Consider the following 26,421-nt stretch of genomic DNA (forward strand, 5'->3'; position numbering starts at 1 on the left):
ATCTCTGAGGTTCCATTCTGCTAAACTACGATCTTGATTTTATCTGCTCTAATCTAATTAGCACCAAAACTTCTAATACCTACAAATAATTATCTCACTAAATCATGTCATTAATTTAATTTCTCTAATTACAATATCTTACTGGGCACTATGTAAGCAAAACAAATATAAAATCATAGGTTACAGTGACAGGTTGCAGTGACATACTTTTGGTAAATGACATACATTCTCACTTATAGTAATACCTGATACAATTGTCTTTCACATTAAAAAAAAAAAAACAGGCTCACGATTTGAATGTAAAATATAAGTCGTGGTGACCTAATTTTAATACTTGTCTCGCCGCCACATCACTAAGGTGAAATTTCAGTGACAAAAAATGTTGGCAAAATAGACCCTGTACAAACTAGTCCTCTACATTCTCAAATATATGAAGAAAATTACTTATCAGCACCGTGATTTCAGTTTGTAATGAATTCATTCTGTGGTTACCTAAGGAATATTAATATAAATGTAACAGGGTCAGTAATCAAAATTTCTATTAAAGATCTTTAAATCCAATAGAACAATCAAATATGTTTCATCATTTTACTACAACCCATTACACTAACTTGCAAAATACTACAAAAAAAAATGCCAACTTATTGTTTCATTTTAGAGAAAATATTAATTTAACAAATTTGCAAATACATTTGTATTTAAAAAAATGCATTGGTTTTAATATTAAAAGCTGTGTTATAAACAAAATGAACAATATTGATTGTGCTTACATACATCTATTGGAGTTTCATTAATACAAATTAACACCAAATTATCAAAATTGGATAATACACCAATTGACCACTAACTGCAGAACAATAACAGGATGAGCTTGTATTTTCTGATATTAGGAATTAATTTTCTGTTTCATCAATACCACCCAAACAGATCAATTTTAATATAATTGTGATGCGCTCAAACTCAGAACAGATACGTCAGTGACCGATATATATACATGTATGTACAATATAACAACACTTAAGATCCCACATCAGAAGTAATTCTGTATTTGCATCTTACAGAGTCATCTGTCCTTGTGGGTAGGTATTGATTGTGATGTCGTTATATTTTTCTGAGAAAATGATGTGAGTTTCGCTCTCAAAATAATGATGTCACAATCGTTACCTACTTGCAAGGGAGGTAACTCTGTACTACTCATTGACAGATTACTTCACAGCGAGATCTTACAGTGACCACAAACATTTTATAACATCTTTATAAACACGGACGGAATCAACATACATATCAAATTCACCAAGTTTTGAATATTATAAATATTTCTGTGGATGGATCTTTTGTTTTTTCCGTCTTAGTCAGCTTTCTAACATTCCACGGTATACTGTGTATCAATAGTGTAAAGCATACACTCATAACTAACATCATGTGAGAATATATGTGCAGAGATTTAAAGAATACAAAATATGAGGAAGTTTCTTCTTTTACACTAGCTAAATAGACTGGGAGTTAATTTTACAAATGTTGAATACCCTGGCTAAAACTTCCCTGTAAGACATTGAGGATATAAAAGTGGTTCTGAAGATTAAAATCATTAAAAAATTTGAAACATATCTTATTATCCATGGTAACAGATAGTCAACAATAATCTAACATGTAATGGACTGAAACAACCACAGAAGCTATGATATAAAACAAATATTTAATGTTAATGATTACATTTTCATTAAATGTCAAACACGTGAATTAACTCAATTTGCACCAAGGATACATTGGTGCAAAAAAATTAACAACAAAATTCATTTTGTGAATAGGTTGATACATACAAATGTATCAAAGAATATAGAACAATCTGTGTTATTGACTATGACCAATTACTGCATAAAATCATTTGATTTCCATCTTGGAAAAGAGGGGTGCTTATTGCTGCTCAAATATGGTACAGCATAAAAATATATGTGCAAATGGTAAATATCTCTATTTCAAATATTCTCAAAATTTATATTTTATAACTTACACTAAAATCAATATATTGCTTCTTACTCTATATTTATACAATGTGAGCAGAAGCCTCCTGAGGAAGAAATGGATGTTCTGTTCCGATGTCTCAGCTAAATATTGAGGAATAGGTTGGAACTTTGGATTTTATTGATGGCAGTGCTTCCTGGAAAAAAATGAGAAATCAAAATGATTGAATAATAGATTAGAATACACCCTGGTAGATAGATAAATAAATATAATTATGAAAGCTGACTGTGATATCAACATCCATATAAAAAAGGAGAAATGATGTTAGACCATACACTGGCATAGTACATAGTATATCCAGGTCAACTAAGGTTGTTTCAGGTAAAAAAGTTGACCTGAAATTGATCTGAAATTGACTTAAATTTCACATGACAGTCTGTGACGTTAATTTTTTTCTCTGCTGGTCATTTGGACTAGTAAACCCCAAAGTTTTACTAGTCCGACTATTTAATTACTAGTCCAAATTAAATATACAGCCGTTTTGCTTCAGCACTTCAGTCATGATCAGTTTACAATTTTGACCCAAAGTATCAGGATGCAATCTAGTCCGCTAAACCTGCCTATATTATTAGGCTTTTTTAATTTTTTTTTTTTTTTTTTGCCTAATATATAGTCAGCTCGCGGTACCTCTTAAAAATGTGAAATCGTAGGCCAGATTTGGCCTACGCTACGTCAGCGGCATATTTCTAATATATCGTCCATGCAATGCCGGGAAAACGTACACATACCTTTATATTAGGATCTTATGTACTCCTTTGCCCCCATGTTACATCCCATTTATGAAATTAAACAACTGTGTACAATGAAATACTTCCGAGACCCTTCTATTTCACACATTTGTAATGGCCGCCGTATACACATTTAGTAGAGCAAACGGCAGCCAATCAACTTCGCTTCCGGTTTTATTTTTAAAAAACCACGTGTAGTTGAAAGATAAACAAAATGCTAGCCAGTTAGAGTTTTTAAAGTAAAATCATGGTCGACATACACGATATGTTGTCAAATATTCAAATTGAACACGACTATTGCTAGTACCGCATCACTTTCGCGATATTCACGTTGCATATACATGTAGCATATACACAGTAGAATTTTGTTTATCTTTCAACTACACGTGGTTTTTTAAAAATAAAACCGGAAGCGAAGTTGATTGGCTGCCGTTTGCTCTACTAAATGTGTATACGGCGGCCATTACAAATGTGAGAAATAGAAGGGTCTCGGAAGTATTTCATTGTACACAGTTGTTTAATTTCATAAATGGGATGTAACATGGGGGCAAAGGAGTACATAAGATCCTAATATAAAGGTATGTGTACGTTTTCCCGGCATTGCATGGACGATATATTAGAAATATGCCGCTGACGTAGCGTAGGCCAAATCTGGCCTACGATTTCACATTTTTAAGAGGTACCGCGAGCTGACTATATATTAGGCCAAAAAAAAAAAAAAAAAAATTAAAAAAGCCTAATAATATAGGCAGGTTTAGCGGACTAGATGCAATCCTGAAAGCAAATTTTCACAAATTGATGAATCCAGACTGAAATAATCTCATACATAATGCACTCAAAATGTGTTGCAAAATGCAATTGACCACTAGCTCTTGTAAATATAACATTCAGATTTTAATTGGGTTGGGAGCCACCAGTCCAATCGCACTAGCTGTAGAATTACTTGTCGTGGGCATGGGAAGTTGCAGACTGACATGAATTTTTTTACCAGATTTCACACCAAAAAAAAAATTCAAATCAATATGATCTGAAATTGATCAAAAGGTTTCTATGTGTAAAATCAGGTGAATTTCAGTTCAAGCTCTTTTCAGGCCAAATTGACCTGAAGGTATTTTGCCTGTGGTACACCATGAATCATCAACTTTTATTCTCAATAAGACAAAGAGCAAAATTTTCCTACTTAAAGCATACCTTTCCTCCATTTTGTTCCAAAGTCTGTAATATTTCTGTAATCTTGTCTCTGAATTTCTTTTCCATCATTCTCTTAGCAATCTACAGCAGATATTGTCATATGTTATATACATGTACTAGATTCACGGAGCTCATGTATGCATAACACGAAAAATATTTGTCCTCAGTTTACTCAGCATTACCAGCAAATATATAGCTATATAGCTACATGACTCATTTTCATGGGACAGTTTTGTACATCCTCAGTACTTCAAGAGTTACTATCAATCTGATTACATTCATCCCTGTATCATGTCATAGTAAAACCGAAGGCTCTGTATGAAACAATAGATAAGACAGGCAGTGTGGCCCTTTGGTGCATGGAATAACAGTACATTGTATAAATATAATGTTGGGTGTCATTTTCTTCTGAACTCCCTTCTGTTTTGATAAGTACCAGTGTTTGTATAAATTGCTAGTGATAGTAACCCTTGGAGCATTGAGGGTGGGTTTTTTTGGGATTTTTTTTCGTTGTGATATAGTGCTAATATTGTACACTGTTCAGCAGTTAACATTAGAGACTATCATTTGAATTTACTATTGGTGGTTAGCATGGCTATATGATATGAACTATTCCATATTTCTTTTTTTTTTCATTTTAATGGCAGGTCACCATACAAAATTTATTTATAAAGTTACCATTATATAAGAACTTACAGGCACCATAAGAAGTTTGAGGTGTTGGTTCAGCGAAGGACCGACAACATCGCTCAGCTGTAGCACTGCATCCAGACCAGCATCAAAAACCGAACTCTCAGAATGGCTCTGAAAATCCAAGGTAGATATCTCTAATACCTAGTATTAACATAGCTGTGGCATATACATGTTCTGCATTATAATGCTATAAATGTTCAAAAACTGTTAAAATTGCCTGATTTAGGGTCGTACAAAAACATGTAATCTCACAAAGATGTTCGATTGTATACACATGATTTAGAATAAGTCAAAATCTGCAATATAAGTTTCTATGAATTTTTTTCTTTTTCTTTTGACTTTCCAAAATTGCCAATTTCAACTATTTCAAAATGTAACTATCTCCTCGTTAAAGTTATATTGCATGCTTATTTCACTGTTACGATATGTCATTTATGTAACTTGATGATTTAGCTTCCCAAAAGCATATGTCGGCCTATAAGTGAGCCGAAATCTAGGGATCATATATTCCTGGTTTTGAATAAAGCGTCTTCAATGACCGCCATGTTCAGCGACTTCATGTTTTGTCAGATTTCGAATCGTATGATGTGACTGACATTCGACACGACCTGTATGTGGTGAGCCAGTAAAATATTGTATGCATCAAATATTATAATGTGCGAGCATTATTTTCTTTGTAGATCCAGTCTGCTGAGGTCGACCACATGTTTTGTTTATGAAATACTGTTGACATTTCTCTTGGTTTCACAACTCTCGTCTTACTTCAAGATTATCGCGACAATGTTCGGAAGAGTTCGGAATGATTCGGCATCTTTCGTTTAAAAGATTTTTTCCTTTCATAATTAAAAATACTTCCAGTGCTGCAACTTTATAAAAAGTGGTAAAATCAGAAAGTTTAAACTTCAGACAGAAGGAGAAAAATATGTATAACACTTATGCAGTTTTCACTATGGCAAAAAGAGCGAAAGTTATAGACCATACAACTTTATTTTTTAACAATATTTTTTTTCTTGGCTTTTTCCATAATATCACAAAACTATATTAAATCAGGACAATTTAGATATACATATACATCCTCAAAATTAGACCTTTTTTTAAAGAATATAAACTCTGTACCAGTCTAGCATGAGAATATGTAATTGAATCTTTTACAAAATAAAAACTGTATTCTTATAACTTTGTTGAATTTTGCCATATGATAGTTGCATGGCTTCAAACTTACTAAAGCTGAACGAACAGCAACACAGACTTTTGGCAAGATTGGCAAGACTTTTTCTGTGGAACCATCAACTTCTAGAAGCTCCTTAAAGCCAGTCCGGGCGACAAACATGTATGGATGGACAGTTTCCTTTATACCCTGTAAACAATGAGAATCAAAATACATGTAATACAAATCCCTCTATCTGTAATCAATGGTACATGTAAATTCACTGTGAAATGGTTAAGCTAAAAAATATAGGCACATAATCAAGTTTTTGTTTTAGTAAAGGGAACAAAATTGAAACACAGTTTAAATAATCTCTGGGCAGTTGAAATGAGTAATGGAGAAAGCAACAAAACTTCACCTAGGTATTTTCGTTTCCCATAGTTGGGTATAAAAATGTTTGCAATGCATGTATCTCAATTTCAAAGGACTGGACATGAATTTAGTATTGTATAAAATTTGTACTGTATTTTATATCCTAACTTCATTTGTAATGCAAGCTATACATCATATTAAATAGTTGTAATTCTTTAACAATGGAAACTTTGGGGCGAAGTTTGTCAGCAAGGGGGGTTATGGATATTGGTGTTTTACTGTGTCATATTACTACTCACCTCCGCTAAGGTCACAAGGACGGGGTCAAAGGACACCTGTTCTGGTGGGGTCTCCCAGGCTAGCTTGTGTTTCACTGAACCATGGAACAACCTGTTTATATTCACAAAACTGATAACAGTGGTACAGTAAAACCATCCTGAACTCATCAGGTATTATCGCGAGAATAATATCTATTCTCCGAGGCGTTCCAGATGACTCCTTAAGACATATCTAATCAAATATCAAACTCTGGATTAAAAGTGTATTTAGCATATATGCATGAACAAATTATGAGAAATAACAATACATGTGTACAATATTGTAATTGAAAACTTTAAGAAAACAGATTATTTGTATAAAATTAACTTGTTTCTGAATCTGTTGACTCATATACATGTAAATAAAATTAACTGATACAGCTAACTTACCAGTAGTTAATTCATACCATAGGAAATTTAGCTTTAGCTATAGTGAAGTCAGAACAGAAGTCACAACAAAAGATTATCTTAAAAAGTATCTTCATCACTCCAAATTTGATTAATTTTGCTTTTTAAATCTGAATATATAGTTCTGACAATCTGACTAAATGTATATATAGTTTTTCATACTATGATAAATCTTATTGATATGGTTCTCCCCATTTTGCTATTTTAAATCTTACCGACATGGTTTCCTCCCATTTTGCTATTATAAATCTTACCAAGATGGTACTCCCCCATTTTGCTATTATAAATCTTACCAACATGCATATGGAACTCCCCCATTTTGCTATTATAAATCTTATCGACATGGATTCGAACCCTATTTTGCTATTTTAAATCTTACCGACATGGTACTCCCCCATTTTGCTATTATAAATCTTACAGACATGGGACTCCATCATTTTATTATTATAAATCTTACCAACATGGAACTCCACAATTTTGCTTTTATAAATCTTACCAACATGGGACTCCCCATTTTGCTATTATAAATCTTACCAACATGGGACTCCACCATTTTGCTATTATAAATCTTACCAACATGGGACTCCACCATTTTGCTATTATAAATCTTAAAGACATGGTACTCCCCCATTTTACTATTAAAAATCTTACCAACATAGGACTCCACCATTTTGCTATTATAAATCTTACAGACATGGTACTTGAGCTCCCCCATTTTGCTATTTTAAATCTTACAGACATGGTACTCCCCCATTTTGCTATTATAAATCTTACAGACATGGTACTCCTCCATTTACTCAGTAACTGTTATAAATCTTACCACCATGGTACTCCTCCATTTATTCAGTAACTTTTATAAATCTTACCGACATGGTACTCCTCCATTAGTGTATACAGCAGCAAATGCAGACTGATTCCGGGCCGGACTTTTAAACTGTAAAAAAAAAAAAAAAAAAAAAATGAACTTACAAATGTTACAAATTATAATATTTCACACTGCATCTCATTCTATGATTTAATAAACAAATGTTTATTTTTCCTATATTCTAATGCGTAACAGCTGGATTGTAAAATAAATGTAATATAACCATTTGAATATTCCTTGAGAATCATTTATTTATAGTTATAATGTTACATCATATGGCATATAAATTTTCCTTTCACAAATCTAATAGTAGCGGTTGACAATCTCTTCAGGTTTACAGGCAGTATGGAAGAAATTATATACATTTACATACATCATATGAAGAGTACAGCCAAAGAAGATTTCAAAATTGTGACCCTTGGTAGATACTTTTGCAGATATACAATCACAAAATATCATTAGAGCTGAATTATACTGAACATGTCAATCGTCAAACTTACTAGGAAGTTATAAAGCTCAATCAGTCCAACTTGTGTTTGAAGATTTATGTCCCAGTGTAACACAGCTAGGAGATCGAGGAAAAAATGTAGCAGCCAGACCAGGATTCAAACCCGGGACCTCTGAACACTAGCCGAATGCTCTACCGCTGAGCTAGCTGGCTACCAATGATCGACCCAGTCCAATCCCGCTACACAAGCAGAGCTTTGAAACCTGGTCTAGATGATGCATTTTCTCCTGCTCATTTACTAGTTTTGTTATACTTACTGGATCAACTGTTTTTGGGTTTAATTTGGCTGAGGGTCTTGGGGCTGCCGTGAGTTTACTGATGGAGCTATCAGATGAACTTGTCAGGGAGCCGTTTTTACCACTCTTTCCAGCACTTGTTGGTGTTCCTTTCCTACTGCTTGTTGGATTGCTTCTTCCAAATGCTGATCTTGAGGAAGCACTGCTTGGGGCCGAACTAGCCATAAGCAAAATATCAACTTATCCAAATACCTTAAGTTAAAAGTTTGGTAATTTTTTTCTCCAAACAACATAAATCAGTTACCTCTTTTTGTTAAGTTATATGCATATTCATTCATTCTAGTATTTCACCTAACTTTATTTTATGAAAACAACGTCTGCAAAAACCCTCACTTCACTTGTGAACTGGGAGTTACACCTTCGGCTTTACTAGTCGCGCATTTTGGTTTAAAAAATCTTGATAAGTGTTGGCCAGGCATACAGAATCAGGTCCTGTCCATATTTCTAAGTTTACAACCCATGAAAACCTTCCATAAACCACTGCCTTCATCAACTGTAGAAAAACCGGAAGTGGAAGTTTTGTTTTGTTTGATGGTGTAAGCGGCGAACATTTTTTCAACGTTTTAAGCGGTATTTCTCGAGACCAAAACCGGAACTTCCGCCTTTAGTTAAAATACCTTTGCACTCGAAAACAATTACAAATTCTTTAGATTTTATGAATACTCAAAGAAATGTACGAGTTGAATGTGTCGTGAGAAACGCATAGCGGCATGGGAAACCACGGGTCCAGCCAAGGTGGAAAAGGTAAGTTCAAGAAGCACACCATACCTGGAGCTGTCTCCGGGATCGTGTTTGACACTTGAAACACATTGAACTGTTGAAAACAATCGTTGACACAATCAGCTGACGATATTTATGTAATGCTTTCACTTGCATTTCAAGTTGTTGTCACACGTCACAAAATAACTGACAGTTAGACAAAATACTCATGTAATATTACCTGAATTCATGTCATGTTGACATTTATATTTCCCTATATTTAGAAATGACCACTGATATATATTAGTAGAGAAGCAGGATATGTACATGTATGGCTGTATATATCATGTACCACACTTGTCTTAGTGTTGATACATGTATATTGATTGTTTAATGGAGTTCACCAAGATAACTTGTTATATCCATCATTTAATATTTTTCAATAATTAACTGAAAGTTAAATATTGAAGTATTTAATCATGCAGTTTCATACTGAAGTGTTTCAGAAAACAATTTAAGGCACAATATACTTTATAAACCTGACTTTTAAGTATTGTATAAGAAGTAGCTATATATACTTAGATACCTTAACTTAACTGGGTTTTTTTACACTCCTAAATCTATACTTATATGTTTAAATTTATTTGTCATGTGTATGCCCTCCCCAACACAAATGTTTGTCTTCTCACGTGATCAAATGAGCATTGTTTTCAACAGTATAATATTGTGTATCTATGGAATCAAAAGAGTATTTGGACTGTAAAATTATAATAGTTTCAAAACTAGAGTAAATGAGAGGGATACAATTATATAAATATTTATAAAAATCAATATAAAAAAATATCACGTAATGAAAGCTAAAGATATGAGCTAACTAGCTTAAGTTAGTTCCCAATCACCTTGCAATTGTTGCTTATGAATATTGTAGTTTTGCATATCATGTATTGGTATGTTAGCACTTGTATATATATAGCTACATGCAATACATTAAAAGCACAGGGAGCTTATAATTATGGATCGTTAATATTCACTTACATATATATCCTTTTGACAAAATGTGGAGATCTCGACCCACAAGGAAATTTAACTGGTTTGGTTAACTGGGTTTTTTTCTTTTTCTGTTTTTTTTTTTTTTGGTATAAATATGTTCTCAACTTCACTAGCCAAGAGTATTAGTCCGATTCTCTTTCTACTACCCTTGGCATATATATATATATATATATCTCACTTCAGAAGGGGTGGTCCCGCACTGCGCCACCTGCTGGATCACCGCAGTTGTGCCCCTTCCATTTACGTAATAAGCAACCAATTAAAAAGCTTGTATCATTGTTGTATGGTTGAAAAAATGACAGCGCCCTATGAAACACGCATGTTGTTTGCGACAGATAAAAATACCAAAGATGAACATGTGTGTAAGTAATTTGTTTATTAGTAAATTCGGACACCAGTTTTTGTGTTTCATGCAGAAGTTCTGCAATGTCCAATTTTGTAACGAGATCGCAGTTTATCTTTTAATTGTTTAATTTGAGAAACATAAACCACGCACATACTTTCCAATCTGTTTGGAGAGTAAGTACGTCTCCAAGACGTTCATTTAGCTGGTATAAAACATCTAATTGATTAAATAGATAGTAATATAACTTCGTTAGGAGTTGATGTTGACAGGCATGACATGCCTGATTGCCTCATTATACAAATGTAGGTCACTATACTATCGCTTTAGTTCAGTTTTGTTGACATATCAAAGCTGCGTTTTCATTGGTCGCCTGAACCTAGCCGCATTCAATCAGAATTTGAAAGCTAAAACACCTGTTCTGAAGTGAGATATGCCAAGGGTAGTAGGAAGAGAATCAGACTTAATACCCTTGGCTAGCGAAGTTGATATCTTCTAGGCCATATACATGATAAGAAGAATTGCATCCATTGTAAATTTAGAAAAAAAAACTCAAGTCAATGTGTACGTTGCTCTAAAGGTAGACTACATTAATTCTTTATCTTGAAAAATACCTAGAATACAAATTATAAGATTACAGGAATAACCTATCTACACATTATGAATATCATCTGATATTGTATTTAATCAGTAATGGACATTTGTTGAACGGGCAGTAAATAACATGTATGTATGTGCAAATATTTTCCCTGTCATTTAAAGTTTCTAAACATAATTATGAATGAATAGATAAATAAATTTACTGTAACAGTGTACATAAGTAAAATACCATAATTACAAATGTACAATTTATTGAAACACCATTAATATTACACTTTATAACAAAAGTATACATGAGATGGCTAATTGTTGATAGTGTACATATCTTGAAATAATACAAACTCGGATAGTACCAAATCCAGTTTTTATAGGAATGTTATTGAAATCCCCTGCAAAATGCGCTCAATATCATTGCATTTATTATCTGTTGTGTTTAGTACGAAAACCTGGGTTATATGTAATGATTTCTGAGTCCCCTGGGTAGTTTTTGTGTTGTATACAGGTAATATGTAACCTATATATGAGAACAAAAACTTAATTAATAACAGCTGCATGGATTAAATTGTTTTTTTTTGAGCATATTTTTTTTTATTTGCCTTTTTTGTATTTGACAAAAAGGATTGGGCACAAGATCTTTCAACTTATGAATAAATTGTTGTACATACCTGCTAAATTGAGTCATGACTTACACATGTACACTCATATATTATGTAATAGGAGTTGTAAATATATGCATGTTATATATAATTCATACAATACAATGAGAATGCATTGACTTGAAAGGTTGCATGGTGCTAAAATGTCATAATGGTTTATAATCATGATGTCTTTCTAGAATGATATATCAAGCATGGAAATGTTTGCCGATCATGATGTCCTGATCATGATGTAACAAATATTTTAATTGATTTGAATTTAATATGCTGCACTCATGCACAAAATATTAGTTTATTGTAAATCATTAATTTTAGTGCACATGAAAATGCATATAACTGTAGTTCAGCAGAATATTGATAAATTTCTTCGTTAATAAAGAAATGTATAGAAATATCACAATTATCAAAGGATGTCACAGATAGATCAACATTTGTTTTACATAATTGATGATTCAACTACATTTTCTTTCAGAAATCCGAATATTCTCTTTAGATCTATATAGATACCTATAGCTAGCTGAGCAGTGCAGACAATATTCATATTGCACCCTAACCTAGCACAATACATGAAATGATTGTTTGCAAACCTCTTGACTCTATATTTGCCTATAAATGCCACAAAAAGATGCTTATACTTAATTACATTATTTACTCATTTAAGTGTTTTTGGTGATAAAATGTTGAGGTTAAACCAAGAAAACAGTTTAATATTGATCATGATGATGACATTAAAAAACATACATTTTGTCAGATGTAACTGTCATGTACATGACTGTATTGATACACTCCTTGAATACTGGTCAGGGTTTGAGTTTATGCTAGCGCTGTTCCCATACTTTTTAAGCACAAAAAAAATGAAAAGGACTCCATTTTCCCCACAAATTCATTTAAATTGTTTAGAGACCCCATTCTATCAGAAAAGAGCCTCATTTATATGCTATATATATGGTACCAAGCAAACTCTGACTGCATGGTAATATAGTACCGGTATTTGGCTGAATGCATGGTATATGTCTCAGGACTTTGTCTCTTCCACCTCCTGGTGGCTGTTAAAAGCCAAACTGGGTAAAGTTGTGGATGAACTACTGACAGAGGTCCAGGTAACTGGCTTTCTGTAACTGTCAAAACCTAATGTGGCATATTTAGATATATCGTTGTTAGATTATATACAGTGTATTTTATAATTATATAATTAATAGAGCACTCAACATAACACATCGATGAAACCAAACAATCTGTATCTCATTCCAATTTTAATTGTTCTATTTATAAAATAGATATTACTTTTTCTTTATGTTTAAAATTTAATTCCAGGTTGCTATAGAAATTCTTCATTTGAAACGACATGATTCCAGTGTACCATTCATTGACATTCATACCATTTACATCTAATACCAACAATTATTTGTTAAATCCTTGGAAAATGAATAATTGTAATGTGTTTCTGTTAATTTGCCTGTAGTATACTGTAAACGTTTTTTGACATATACAGTAATCAAATTTTAGAATAGAACTGATTTTGAACAGATTAATGTAATACATAATGAATTTGTGTGTTTGAAATTACGGTATGTAATAATTATAATAATGTTATGTAGAAAATATGATCTTTAACAAAAAGTGCAGAAATATGCATGGGCAGGCATATATATAACAATGACGGCTTTGAGGCTTCGGTACCATCACATATATATACCGTTATATTATCATATATCATTAATCAATTGCTGCTAGGTTCATCAAGATTTCTTCATGCAATCATTTAAAATCATCTATTTCATAAACCATGACAAGATATCAAAACATGCGAACCAGTCATTACACAGTAGAACATGTTTCACCAAATTAATTACTTCAAATTCAATTGCAGTTAAACACAGAAAATCTGAGGGTAAGTTGTAAATACTTTCTCTGTATTATATACAATAAAATAATTACCTATTACTAAACCATTTTATATCAATTTAAATCTTACTAATATCTTTTGGAAAATTCTCTTTCTTTTGGAATTTACGTAGTGCTATATATATATACTGTACATGTATGTACTTTATTGTACAGCTCTTTTGCTGACTACAACTGAGCCAAACTCGATTTACCCACTTCTACTAGAATGCAACTTCCTGTCACTCAATTAAATGTTATAAATAATATTAGTTCTTATTCTGCTTCTGGAGGGTACTGCTATCTCTTCAGTATAGGAGTGAGTTTGAAGATATTCTCAGGAAACTAAGAGTGCAAATCGAGTTGGCCTCTGGCAACTCTGCTGAGCACAATACTAGTGTTTATACACAAAAATTTGTTAATGTCATGAAATACATTGTAACAGAATTAATACATCACATTCTATTGTTTTAAAATTGCACATCCACATTTAAACCATGGTACACCTGCACATTGCATCACCCTGTGTTCACTATTAATTCAGCTTAATTATATAAATTACAGATATGATGTTTGGATGATATATAGGTATGGTTTAATGTCTGTATGAGCATCAGACATGCTCTGTACTTATAGTACACACTGACAGAAAAATGATAAAAACTCACATTACTGCAGACAGTGAGTGGTAAAAATAGATATTGATCCTAAGTATTGGAATTGGGGCAGTAGGTCAATTCTGATTCAACAACATCTGAAAATGTAGATACATGCACTGTACAAGGAAGAAAGGTACTTATAAAGTCTGCTAGTGACTCCAGTTTGGTATTCTTTATTAGTAGTATATACAATTGTATGTATATATGCGTGTACAATATTCTATAAAAGATCTTGATTTTAGGCCAAAAAAAATTATATGCATGTTTCAGGTTACATGACTGAAAAAAATAGGGTAGGTCGGTCGGGAATTTATTTCATTTTATTTTATTTTTTTAGGAGAGGTGGGGGAGGGGTTGAGTTGCTTTGTTACTACATTACAAAGTAGGCTTGCTAGAAGTCTTTTATTTCTCATTACCATAATTGAACTTTATCTGGATAAACTTAAAGCCAGCGTAAAAATCTAAATTGAAAACTTCACACACTACTTTTTTTTTGAAAAAGTGATAAAATAGGTAGGGTCGGAGGTAAAAACTAGGGTAGGTAGGGGTACCTCAAACATACATATTTTTTTTTGGCTTTAGATATATGTTACCCTTAGCTTGCTGACTTTGGCTGAAGCTTATATGTCGACACATAGTCCAATAAGTATAATCTTAGATATTGTTTTATTTGAATTACATTGGCTTCAATCAAAGACTTAAACCTTTGTTAAAGTTAAACATTCATGCATAATTTCTGTAGAGAGATACATATTCAATACTTTGAATATAATGGAGCAGATTTTGAATGTTCATGAAATATGTATGTGAGCATGTCATGAGGTTCAATGGTCATGAATGTGGTCATGAATTGCAATTGCACAGTTTGTTAACATAACAAAATTATGATGCTAATATTTTATATTCATGAAATAGTTAACCTTATCAAAATTGTTGTTTATCATCTTATATTATTCGCTCACCCCTGAAGACACATTTAGACTTGTCTAGTTCAAAGATTGGGATAATCTATTTTGGAAGTTCAGGTGTGAGTGAGTTAATTTTTTCATGAAAATATGAATGGATGACTTAAAATCAATCAAATTGTATTCTTGAATAATTCATACATTTTTATACTCATTAACTCATTGAGAACTATTCATAATGGTTTTACAAGGAGATTATACAACCCTATTGCTATTAAGATCAGTTGCACTTTGATAAACTAATTCTTCTATAAACTTCTAAAGCCAAGGTATGGCTCCTCCTTTCAATTTTCAAATGGTACATGACCTTTATTACAGTCAATTACACACACTATGGCTAGAAGCTTTCAGATAATAAATACAAACTTAATGTTTTGACATTGATTACAAAACAAGTTATGCAACTTATCAAGTCAAACCAATGCCTTAGCCACCACCTCTGTATAAACTTAAGACCAACTTATCAAGTCAAACCAATGCCTTAGCCACCACCTCTGTATAAAGACCAACTTATCAAGTCAAACCAATGCCTTAGCCACCACCTCTGTATAAACTTAAGACCAACTTATCAAGTCAAACCAATGCCTTAGCCACCACCTCTGTATAAAGACCAACTTATCAAGTCAAACCAATGCCTTAGCCACCACCTCTGTATAAACTTAAGACCAACTTATCAAGTCAAACCAATGCCTTAGCCATCACCTCTGTATAAAGACCAACTTATCAAGTCAAACCAATGCCTTAGCCATCACTCTGTATAAAGACCAACTTATCAAGTCAAACCAACTTAGCCCACCTCTGTATAAAGACAACTTATCAAGTCAAACCAATGCCTTAGCCACCACCTCTGTATAAAGACCAACTTATCAAGTCAAACCAATGCCTTAGCCACCAACTTAAATCAAACCAACCTTAGCACACTCTGTATAAAGACCAACTTATCAAGTCAAACCAATGCCTTAGCCACCACCTCTGTATAAAGACCAACTTATCAAGTCAAACCAATGCCTTAGCCACCACCTCTGTATAAAGACCAACTTATCAAGTCAAACCAATGCCTTAGCCACCACCTCTGTATAAAGACCAACTTATCAAGTCAAACCAATGCCTTAGCCTACCACCTCTGTATAAAGACCAACTTATCAAGTCAAACCAATGCCTTAGCCACCACCTCTGTATAAAGACCAACTTATCAAGTCAAACCAATGCCTTAGCCACCACCTCTGTATAAAGACCAACTTATCAAGTCAAACCAATGCCTTAGCCACCACCTCTGTATAAAGACCAACTTATCAAGTCAAACCAATGCCTTAGCCACCACTCCACCTCATGTATAAAGACCAACTTATCAAGTCAAACCAATGCCTTAGCCACCACCTCTGTATAAAGACCAACTTATCAAGTCAAACCAAATGCCATAGATAAAGCCACCACCTCTGTATAAAGACCAACTGTATCAAGTCAAAATCAAGTCAAACCAATGCCTTAGCCACCACCTCTGTATAAAGACCAACTTATCAAGTCAAACCAATGCCTTAGCCACCACCTCTGTATAAAGACCAACTTATCAAGTCAAACCAATGCCTTAGCCACCACCTCTGTATAAAAGACCAACTTATCAAGTCAAAACCAATGCCTTAGCCACCACCTCTGTATAAAGACCAACTTATCAAGTCAAACCAATGCCTTAGCCACCACCTCTGTATAAAGACCAACTTATCAAGTCAAACCAATGCCTTAGCACACCTCTGTATAAAGTCTACACCTAGCCACCACCTCTGTATAAAGACCATCAAGTCAAACCAATGCCTTAGCCACCACCTCTGTATAAAGACCAACTTATCAAGTCAAACCAATGCATAAGGCCACCACCTCTGTATAAAGACCAACTTAACAAGTCAAAACCAATGCCTTACCACCACCTCTGTATAAAGACCAACTTATCAAGTCAAACCAATGTGCCTTAGCCACCACCTCTGTATAAGACCAACTTATCAAGTCAAACCAATGCCTTAGCCACCACCTCTGTATAAAGACCAACTTATCAAGTCAAACCATGCCTTAGCCACCACCTCTGTATAAAGACCAACTTATCAAGTCAAACCAATGCCTTAGCCACCACCTCTGTATAAAGACCAACTTATCAAGTCAAACCAATGCCTTAGCCACCACCTCTGTATAAAGACCAACTTATCAAGTCAAACCAATGCCTTAGCCACCACCTCTGTATAAAGACCAACTTATCAAGTCAAACCAATGCCTTAGCCCACCACCTCTGTATAAAGACCAACTTATCAAGTCAAACCAATGCCTTAGCCACCACCTCTGTATAAAGACCAACTTATCAAGTCAAACCAATGCTTAGCCACCACCTCTGTATAAAGACCAACTTATCAAGTCAAACCAATGCCTTAGCCACCACCTCTGTATAAAGACCAACTTATCAAGTCAAACCAATGCCTTAGCCACCACCTCTGTATAAAGACCAACTTATCAAGTCAAACCAATGCCTTAGCCACCACCTCTGTATAAAGACCAACTTATCAAGTCAAACCAATGCCTTAGCCACCACCTCTGTATAAAGACCAACTTATCAAGTCAAACCAATGCCTTAGCCACCACCTCTGTATAAAGACCAACTTATCAAGTCAAACCAATGCCTTAGCCACCACCTCTGTATAAAGACCAACTTATCAAGTCAAACCAATGCCTTAGCCACCACCTCTGTATAAAGACCAAACTTATCAAAGTCAAACCAATGCCTTAGCCACCACCTCTGTATAAAGACCAACTTATCAAGTCAAACCAATGCCTTAGCCACCACCTCTGTATAAAGACCAACTTATCAAGTCAAACCAATGCCTTAGCCACCACCTCTGTATAAAGACCAACTTATCAAGTCAAACCAATGCCTTAGCCACCACCTCTGTATAAAGACCAACTTATCAAGTCAAACCAATGCCTTAGCCACCACCTCTGTATAAAGACCAACTTATCAAGTCACCCAATGCCTTAGCCACCACCTCTGTATAAAGACCAACTTATCAAGTCAAACCAATGCCTTAGCCACCACCTCTGTATAAAAGACCAACTTATCAAGTCAAACCAATGCCTTAGCCACCACCTCTGTATAAAGACCAACTTATCAAGTCAAACCAATGCCTTAGCCACCACCTCTGTATAAAGACCAACTTATCAAGTCAAACCAATGCCTTAGCCATCACCTCTGTATAAAGACCAACTTATCAAGTCAAACCAATGCCTTAGCCACCACCTCTGTATAAAGACCAACTTATCAAGTCAAAACCAATGCCTTAGCCACCACCTCTGTATAAAGACCAACTTATCAAGTCAAACCAATGCCTTAGCCATCACCTCTGTATAGACCAACTTATCAAGTCAAACCAATGCCTTGCCACCACCTCTGTATAAAGACCAACTTATCAAGTCAAACCAATGCCTTAGCCACCACCTCTGTATAAAGACCAACTTATCAAGTCAAACCAATGCTTAGCCACCACCTCTGTATAAAGACCAACTTATCAAGTCAAACCAATGCCTTAGCCACCACCTCTGTATAAAGACCAACTTATCAAGTCAAACAATGCCTTAGCCACCACCTCAAAGACCAACTTATCAAGTCAAACCAATGCCTTAGCCACCACCTCTGTATAAAAGACCAACTTATCAAGTCAAACAATGCCTTAGCCACCACCTCTGTATAAAGACCAACTTATCAAGTCAAAACCAATGCCTTAGCCACCACCTCTGTATAAAGACCAACTTATCAAGTCAAACCAATGCTTTTAGCCACCACCTCTGTATAAAGACAACTTATCAAGTCAAACCAAATGCCTTAGCCACCACCTCTGTATAAAAGACCAACTTATCAAGTCAAACCAATGCCTTAGCCACCACCTCTGTATAAAGAAAACTTATCAAGTCAAACCAATGCCTTAGCCACCACCTCTGTATAAAGACCAACTTATCAAGTCAAACCAATGCCTTAGCCACCACCTCTGTATAAAGACCAACTTATCAAGTCAAACCAATGCCTTAGCCACCACCTCTGTATAAAGACCAACTTATCAAGTCAAACCAATGCCTTAGCCACCACCTCTGTCCACCAATATAAAGACCAACTTATCAAGTCAAACCAATGCCTTAGCCACCACCTCTGTATAAAGACAAACTTATCAAGTCAAACCAATGCCTTAGCCACCACCTCTGTATAAAGACCAACTTATCAAGTCAAACCAATGCCTTAGCCATCACCTCTGTATAAAGACCAACTTATCAAGTCAAACCAATGCCTTAGCCACCACCTCTGTATAAAGACCAACTTATCAAGTCAAACCAATGCCTTAGCCATACCTCTGTATAAAGACCAACTTATCAAGTCAAACCAATGCCTTAGCCATCACCTCTCAGCTCTGTATAAAGACCAACTTATCAAGTCAAACCAATGCCTTAGCCACCACCTCTGTATAAAGACCAATTTATCAAGTCAAACCAATGCCTTAGCCATCACCTCTGTATAAAGACCAACTTATCAAGTCAAACCAATGCCTTAGCCATCACCTCTGTATAAAGACAAACTTATCAAGTCAAAACCAATGCCTTAGCCACCACCTCTATATAAAGACCAACTTATCAAGTCAAACCAATGCCTTAGCCACCACCTCTGTATAAAAGACCAACTTATCAAGTCAAACCAATGCCTTAGCCACCACCTCTGTATAAAGACCAATTTATCAAGTCAAACCAATGCCAACCTCTGTATAAAGACCAACTTATCAAGTCAAACCAATGCCTTAGCCACCACCTCTGTATAAAGACCAACTTATCAAGTCAAACCAATGCCTTAGCCACCACCTCTGTATAAAGACCAACTTATCAAGTCAAACCAATGCCTTAGCCACCACCTCTGTATAAAGACCAACTTATCAAGTCAAACCAATGCCTTAGCCACCACCTCTGTATAAAGACCAACTTATCAAGTCAAACCAATGCCTTAGCCACCACCTCTGTATAAAGACCAACTTATCAAGTCAAACCAATGCCTTAGCCACCACCTCTGTATAAAGACCAACTTATCAAGTCAAACTAATGCCTTAGCCACCACCTCTGTATAAAGACCAACTTATCAAGTCAAACCAATGCTTAGCCACCACCTCTGTATAAAGACCAACTTATCAAGTCAAACCAATGCCTTAGCCACCACCTCTGTATAAAGACCAACTTTATCAAGTCAAACCAAACCAATGCCTTAGCCACCACCTCTGTATAAAGACCAACTTATCAAGTCAAACCAATGCCTTAGCCACCACCTCTGTATAAAGACCAACTTATCAAGTCAAACCAATGCCTTAGCCACCACCTCTGTATAAAGACCAACTTATCAAGTCAAACCAATGCCTTAGCCACCACCTCTGTATAAAGACCAACTTATCAAGTCAAACCAATGCCTTAGCCACCACCTCTGTATAAAGACCAACTTATCAAGTCAAAACCAATGCCTTAGCCACCACCTCTGTATATAAAGACCAACTTATCAAGTCAAACCAATGCCTTAGCCACCACCTCTGTATAAAGACCAACTTATCAAGTCAAACCAATGCTGTATAAGATATCAGCAATGCTTTAGCCACCACCTCTGTATAAAGATCATCTGCCTAATAAGACCACTTTCTCAGGGTCCAAAGTGTTACATCAATTTAAAAAACAATTTGGCCTGTGTATGAAGACCACTTGGCTATACAGTCAATTTTGCTTTCATCATCCTTTCGATGGCCTTTAGACAGGTTTGACTGTTTCCTTTTAGATGGCCCAGATTTTATGCACGAGAGGGTTCTTGGAATCCTTATAGATTTGAGGAAACTGGAGTGCTTCAGAGGAAACCATGTGATTGGGTACATGACCTTTGACCTTTTAGATGAAAGCTTAATTAATGCATTTGAACAAATCACCCAGCTTTTAGATTTTTGTTGTGCCATTTTGATGATGGGAGCTAAACATATTTCAATAATGGTGAAATGTAAAAAGAAAATTTGTTAAAATTCAAGAGTTCAACTCTGACAGAATCTTACATACATAATTCTAAATCTGCAGATGCATGCATGCAGTCTTATGAGTGTCATCATTTCAAAGACATTATTCAACTGAACGGTTCTTGGTGTAGTCAGTATTCATTGTCTCCTTTGTAGTCAGTATTCAAATTGTCTCCTTAAAACATGCATCAGTCAATCTAATCGAAATGAATAGGAAACGCTGGGTCATAGTACATGTATTGAGTTTATTGAAATGATTGTTTGATTTTTAAATTGAAAACTGTTTACAATGTGATACGTGATGTTTCAGGGTATTTTTAGAAAACTGTTTTATAACCGTCTATAAACCATGTACATGTATACACATTACCTGGTTCTATATAATTAGCTATATATATACAGAGGCTTGATCAGAATAGTCTGATTAAAACATTTTGGACGGGAAATGTCAGAAAAGTTATAATTTTTTTCTGGGTTGCACATAGCTTTTTAATAATTCTGTAATTACCAGTATCCTGTTGGTGTTTAAGTCTGCCTATAACATAAACTTTAGATATTATGGTGTAACTGTTTTCAGATGGTTTACATTTATCAACCCCTCCGGTCAGACTTCAGATTGCAGATGTGAATCATATGTTCAAGACTTCATAGTTTATAATTACAAGAATATATTTATAAATGATGTTTTGGTTGATAAACTATATAGTAAAGTCTGCCTTTTACCCTTAGCCACCACCTCTGTATAAAGACCACTTGCCTAATAAGACCACTTTTCTAGAGTCCCAAATGACCAATTTCAACACAATTCAACCTGTGTATAAGACTACCTGGTTATAAAACCACTTTCCTCTGTCCCTTAATTTGGGTGATTAATATACGCAGGTTTGACTGTACATCATATCCTTGAAAGTCAATTTGTATATGGAAGAGCCTGGGGCGTTATAAACGATTTTATTTATGAAAAAGTTATATTTATAAATAAACATTCATTAGTTTTTAAATCATCATTCAAAGTCAAAGGGTCAAATAGGGTCTCAATGTTATAACTTCTTCTGACAAAGTTAATTTCCCCATATAAATGTTGAAATGAACATTTCATACCAAAAACAAACGGTTGAGCTAAGTTCTTTTTATCATTTTATAAAACTCATATTTCTATCAGTCTGAATATCTATAAATGGAATGTGTTTTATATGGCTGTATTATTACCATTGGAACAATAAAGTTGAATTTATAATGAATCAATTCATATCAAAGCCATCATTCCTCTTGAAAATCAATATTTTTCTTCACTCCTCTATAAATGTTTCTCTATCTGCTATTGGCTATCTTCAGGTTTATTTGGACGTTTATTATTTGTTTCAATCCTGGGAAGTGATCATTGAGTAGAGTAGATATGAATTTTTGTATGTGTTACATATCACTGTACAGGACTGGTACGCTGTACATACCTGTCTAGAGATCTGTACTTCTATCTACACAATCACAGTATGGGACTGCAACATTTCATACGGAACGTTTGGCTAAAATATATCTGCATATATATGTATGTATATAAATGCTCATGGCCCTATATAAAGCATTTGTCCTGCTCTCACTCAAATAATTACAATAAATAAGTGAATTTTATTGTTGAAGATCATCAAATAGGAGAATGTTTTTGTCACCTGTTAATGCTGGTTTTTGTGTAATGCTGTACACAAAAAGGTCATTATAAGTAAAGCTTAAACCAATAAGTGCAGGCAGCACCTGTCAAGTGTTCATATAAATGACTATGAATTGACCTATAACTTAATAGATTTTCTATAGCTTAATTAAGTATTATGGAGTATTCTTGGATGGAAGGGAATCAATTTTTATATAACTTTTATAGTTACATCACCACTTACCCCCACCTCCCACTATCCTCTTTGAATAAAGTCTTTTTTCATAGTACTCCAGAGTTGGATTTTCAAAAAATATATCTGCATATATATGTATATGTTATGTTGCCATTAGTTTATTGTTTTGTTTTTATCCATTACCAGATATCATGTATAAATGTGGCCTTTATTTATAAGAAATGGTAAAAATGATATCCAAAGTTAGATTGATCTCCATAAACCAAGGTTTTTCTTAACAAAGCTAAAATCAAATGTTAGAAGAAAATAGGAAGGGTCTTGTTGACCATACATATAGTACAAAAAGACTTCATAAAAAGGGGAGAGGTACGTGGGCTTATTGCTGTGGGGGTGGGTGTAGCCTTATTGCTTAGCAAACTGGGGGGGGGGGGGGGCGTTTATTGCTGAGTTGGGAGGGCTTATTGCTGAGTTGGGAGGGCTTATTGTGGAGTTGGGAGGGCTTATTGCTGAGTTGGGAGGGCTTATTGCTGAGTTTTGCACCAGTGTACAAGGAGGAAGTATTGACCTTCCCTTGCTACGACACTTCTGTAACTATTGGTCAGATGTACAAGTGATGTCATTTGTGTTCATTTGTGTGTTTACCTGTTGGTTAATGTTAGGTTTGTAGACACCTGTCAAATGTTATTGATAGACTGACCGTGCCTGGTCAGTGATGGGCAGTGTAGCTGCGTGTATACATTCTCAAGGTTATAGACATATCAAATATGGACAACAATATATAATTCTAGTTTGTTCATTCATCTTAACAGGTATCTCAGACTGAGGCCTATACAATGTTATGTGGTTGAAAACCCAACCAAACTGTATCATTACATCAGTAGACTGTATACCCATCATTCATGTCCTGTTTCATGTCGATATTCCATTGACCTTGTTTATCTCAAGATCGTACAATGCAATTCCTTTTATCAGTGTGAATCGTCTTGGTGTATATATACCTTTCTCATCGAATCAAACATTCATGTACATGTGATCAAGAAGGCCATCATGGCCTCGATTGGATGGATTCAATGTTTCACTTGGTTCTGATTGATGCATTAGATTTTGTGTCTTACAAATATTTTTATATATATATATATAGCTACATAGTATTTTGAATCTCAAATAAATAATTGCATTATAAAGAGACTGTTTTGTTTGGGTTTTTTAGCATTTTAAATTAATGCTTTTATAGCTATTGGTTCAATGGCGTAGTACATATCACATCATGATATTGAGAATTAGAGTTTACTTATCATTGCTGACCACTCTATACAAAACATAGAAAACTTGTTACATGTTGTCCAGGGACATATGGGTAAACACTTTTCTTGTCTCTTCGAAGATTGTCAGATACTGATCTATTTCTTATCTTCATGAATTCGTGTTTATTCAAATTACTTTTTATTTAACTTTCATTTGAAATTTGAATTGACTATAAGATTTTATTTGATGGAATCTTTTGGTTTTTTCTAGGTCTGTTGTATTTCAACACCTGGATTTCTCCAGTTAGAATTGATTTGTCTGTCAACATCAATACACTAGAAGAATCGGTTTGACTCCAGGTTCTCCCTGGTTCTGTTGTGTACGTAACATGTTCCCTGAGCTGTAAAAAGGGTTTTAATTTCTTTGCTAATGTTGGCTCTATATTTAGCCTTGCTGTGTAATTAAGTTTTTACTATCTGGTTGTGCTTAGTGAAGTCATTACACAGAATCAAAGTCCTATAAACAGACTGAATATGTCGCTCTAATCTGGATCAGTCCTCGTTTCCAATTCTGTTACTAGTTAATTGAAATGGAAAGCATTTTCTCTGTCTGCATGTTGCTGTTCAACTACACAGACTTAATGCTAACAGCTTTGGGAAGCAATGTCTACTTGGTTTTGAGACATGGTGCTTATGCATCTGCATCTGGCTAACAGGCTGGTCTCGATCTTTTCATGTACATTTCTTTGTAGGGAATGTATATTATAGGCAAAAAAGTTTGTTCTAAAAATCTGCAATCTGAAAGCTTAAGTCATTTAATTAATTATTATAAATAGATAATATTGATAAAAGAGAAACTCTGTATGAATTTTGTAGCATTAGTTCAAGGTAATGACACATTGTCTGTTAGCTACTGGTAAATATCTCACAAAGCTGGGGTGTAGTTTGTGGTCATTGATCAAATTTAATCACACATGTAATTAACCAATATTAAAATTTAAAAAATGTCTTGGCTACATGTATTGTCATATTATAATTGCTTGGTATTTCAGTCTGAAGCTTTGGTCGTGCGCCGTTCTCAATAATCGAAAGGCCCTTGATAAGGTACTGATATTTGCTTGTATCATGCTGGGATGAAGGGCTACCAAGTTCGTTAAAATGAATGACCTTGACCTTCATTAAAGTTCATAAGGGTCAGAAAGGCTAAAATCTTTAAAAAAAAAACTTCTTCTCAAGAAAAAGAAATGCCCAGGGTACTCATATTGGGCCTGCGGCTTGCTGGGATGAAGGACTCTGGGCCTCTTGTTTTCAAATGAATGACCCTTCATTAGGTCACAGGCCTCAAATAATCTAAAATCTTTAAACAACTTCTTGTGAATAACTAAGAGGCCTAGAGACATGATATTGGGCCTGTGATATGCTGGGATGATGGGGCTACCAAGTTTGGTCAAATGAATAACATGATCTTCATTCAAGATCACAGAGGCCAAATAGGTAATTAAAAATCTTTAAACAACTTCTTGTGAATAACTTGTGAGACCTAGACAAATGATATATTGGACTTGTAGTATGGTGGGGGATCAAGGGACACCATATTTCTTAAAATGAATGACATTGACCTTTAATATTCAAGGTCTAATTCATCAAATACTTCAGAACCTGAATATCAATTAAAAGAGTTCTTTTGTATTGCCTTAACATTTTGCCACTACTATATTCTTTGAGGTGATGTATTGTGCCAATAGTCAGATGATCGTTAAGGCCCATGGGCCTCTTGTTGTGAATTTGGATGGATCCAGAATTAAGTGAAATTATAACCTCCCCCCTTCCTCTCAAAATATTAGCAAATATACCATAGTGAATAGTTAAAACCAGGACGGTAT

General features: G+C 34.6%; 2 protein-coding genes across 3 annotated transcripts in view; one reads left to right on the forward strand and one right to left on the reverse strand.

Moving 5' to 3' along the window:
• Positions 1-418: 418 nt before the first annotated feature.
• Positions 419-9,099, reverse strand: LOC138335021 (PACRG-like protein). Its single transcript, XM_069283919.1, has 7 exons — positions 8,509-9,099; positions 7,745-7,812; positions 6,453-6,543; positions 5,857-5,991; positions 4,638-4,745; positions 3,942-4,022; positions 419-2,158 (listed from the first exon to the last, which is right to left on the reverse strand). The coding sequence occupies exons 1-7, from the start codon at positions 8,710-8,712 to the stop codon at positions 2,102-2,104; spliced, it is 744 nt and encodes a 247-aa protein (XP_069140020.1). The 5' UTR covers positions 8,713-9,099; the 3' UTR covers positions 419-2,101.
• Positions 9,100-9,124: 25 nt separating this feature from the next.
• LOC138335020 (protein neuralized-like) overlaps positions 9,125-26,421 on the forward strand; it is a 60,086-nt gene continuing 42,789 nt past the window's right edge. Inside the window, exons 1-2 of one of the 2 annotated variants that reach the window (XM_069283916.1) lie at positions 9,125-9,291; positions 13,766-13,786. In XM_069283916.1, the coding sequence (XP_069140017.1) occupies positions 9,258-9,291; positions 13,766-13,786 (55 nt within the window). In that variant the 5' untranslated portion in view covers positions 9,125-9,257. The remainder of the gene's footprint in view (positions 9,292-13,765; positions 13,787-26,421) is intronic. The other variant, XM_069283917.1, reaches the window with a different exon arrangement.

Source organism: Argopecten irradians, chromosome 11 (genome assembly GCF_041381155.1).
Source record: "Argopecten irradians isolate NY chromosome 11, Ai_NY, whole genome shotgun sequence".
Taxonomy (NCBI): domain Eukaryota; kingdom Metazoa; phylum Mollusca; class Bivalvia; order Pectinida; family Pectinidae; genus Argopecten; species Argopecten irradians.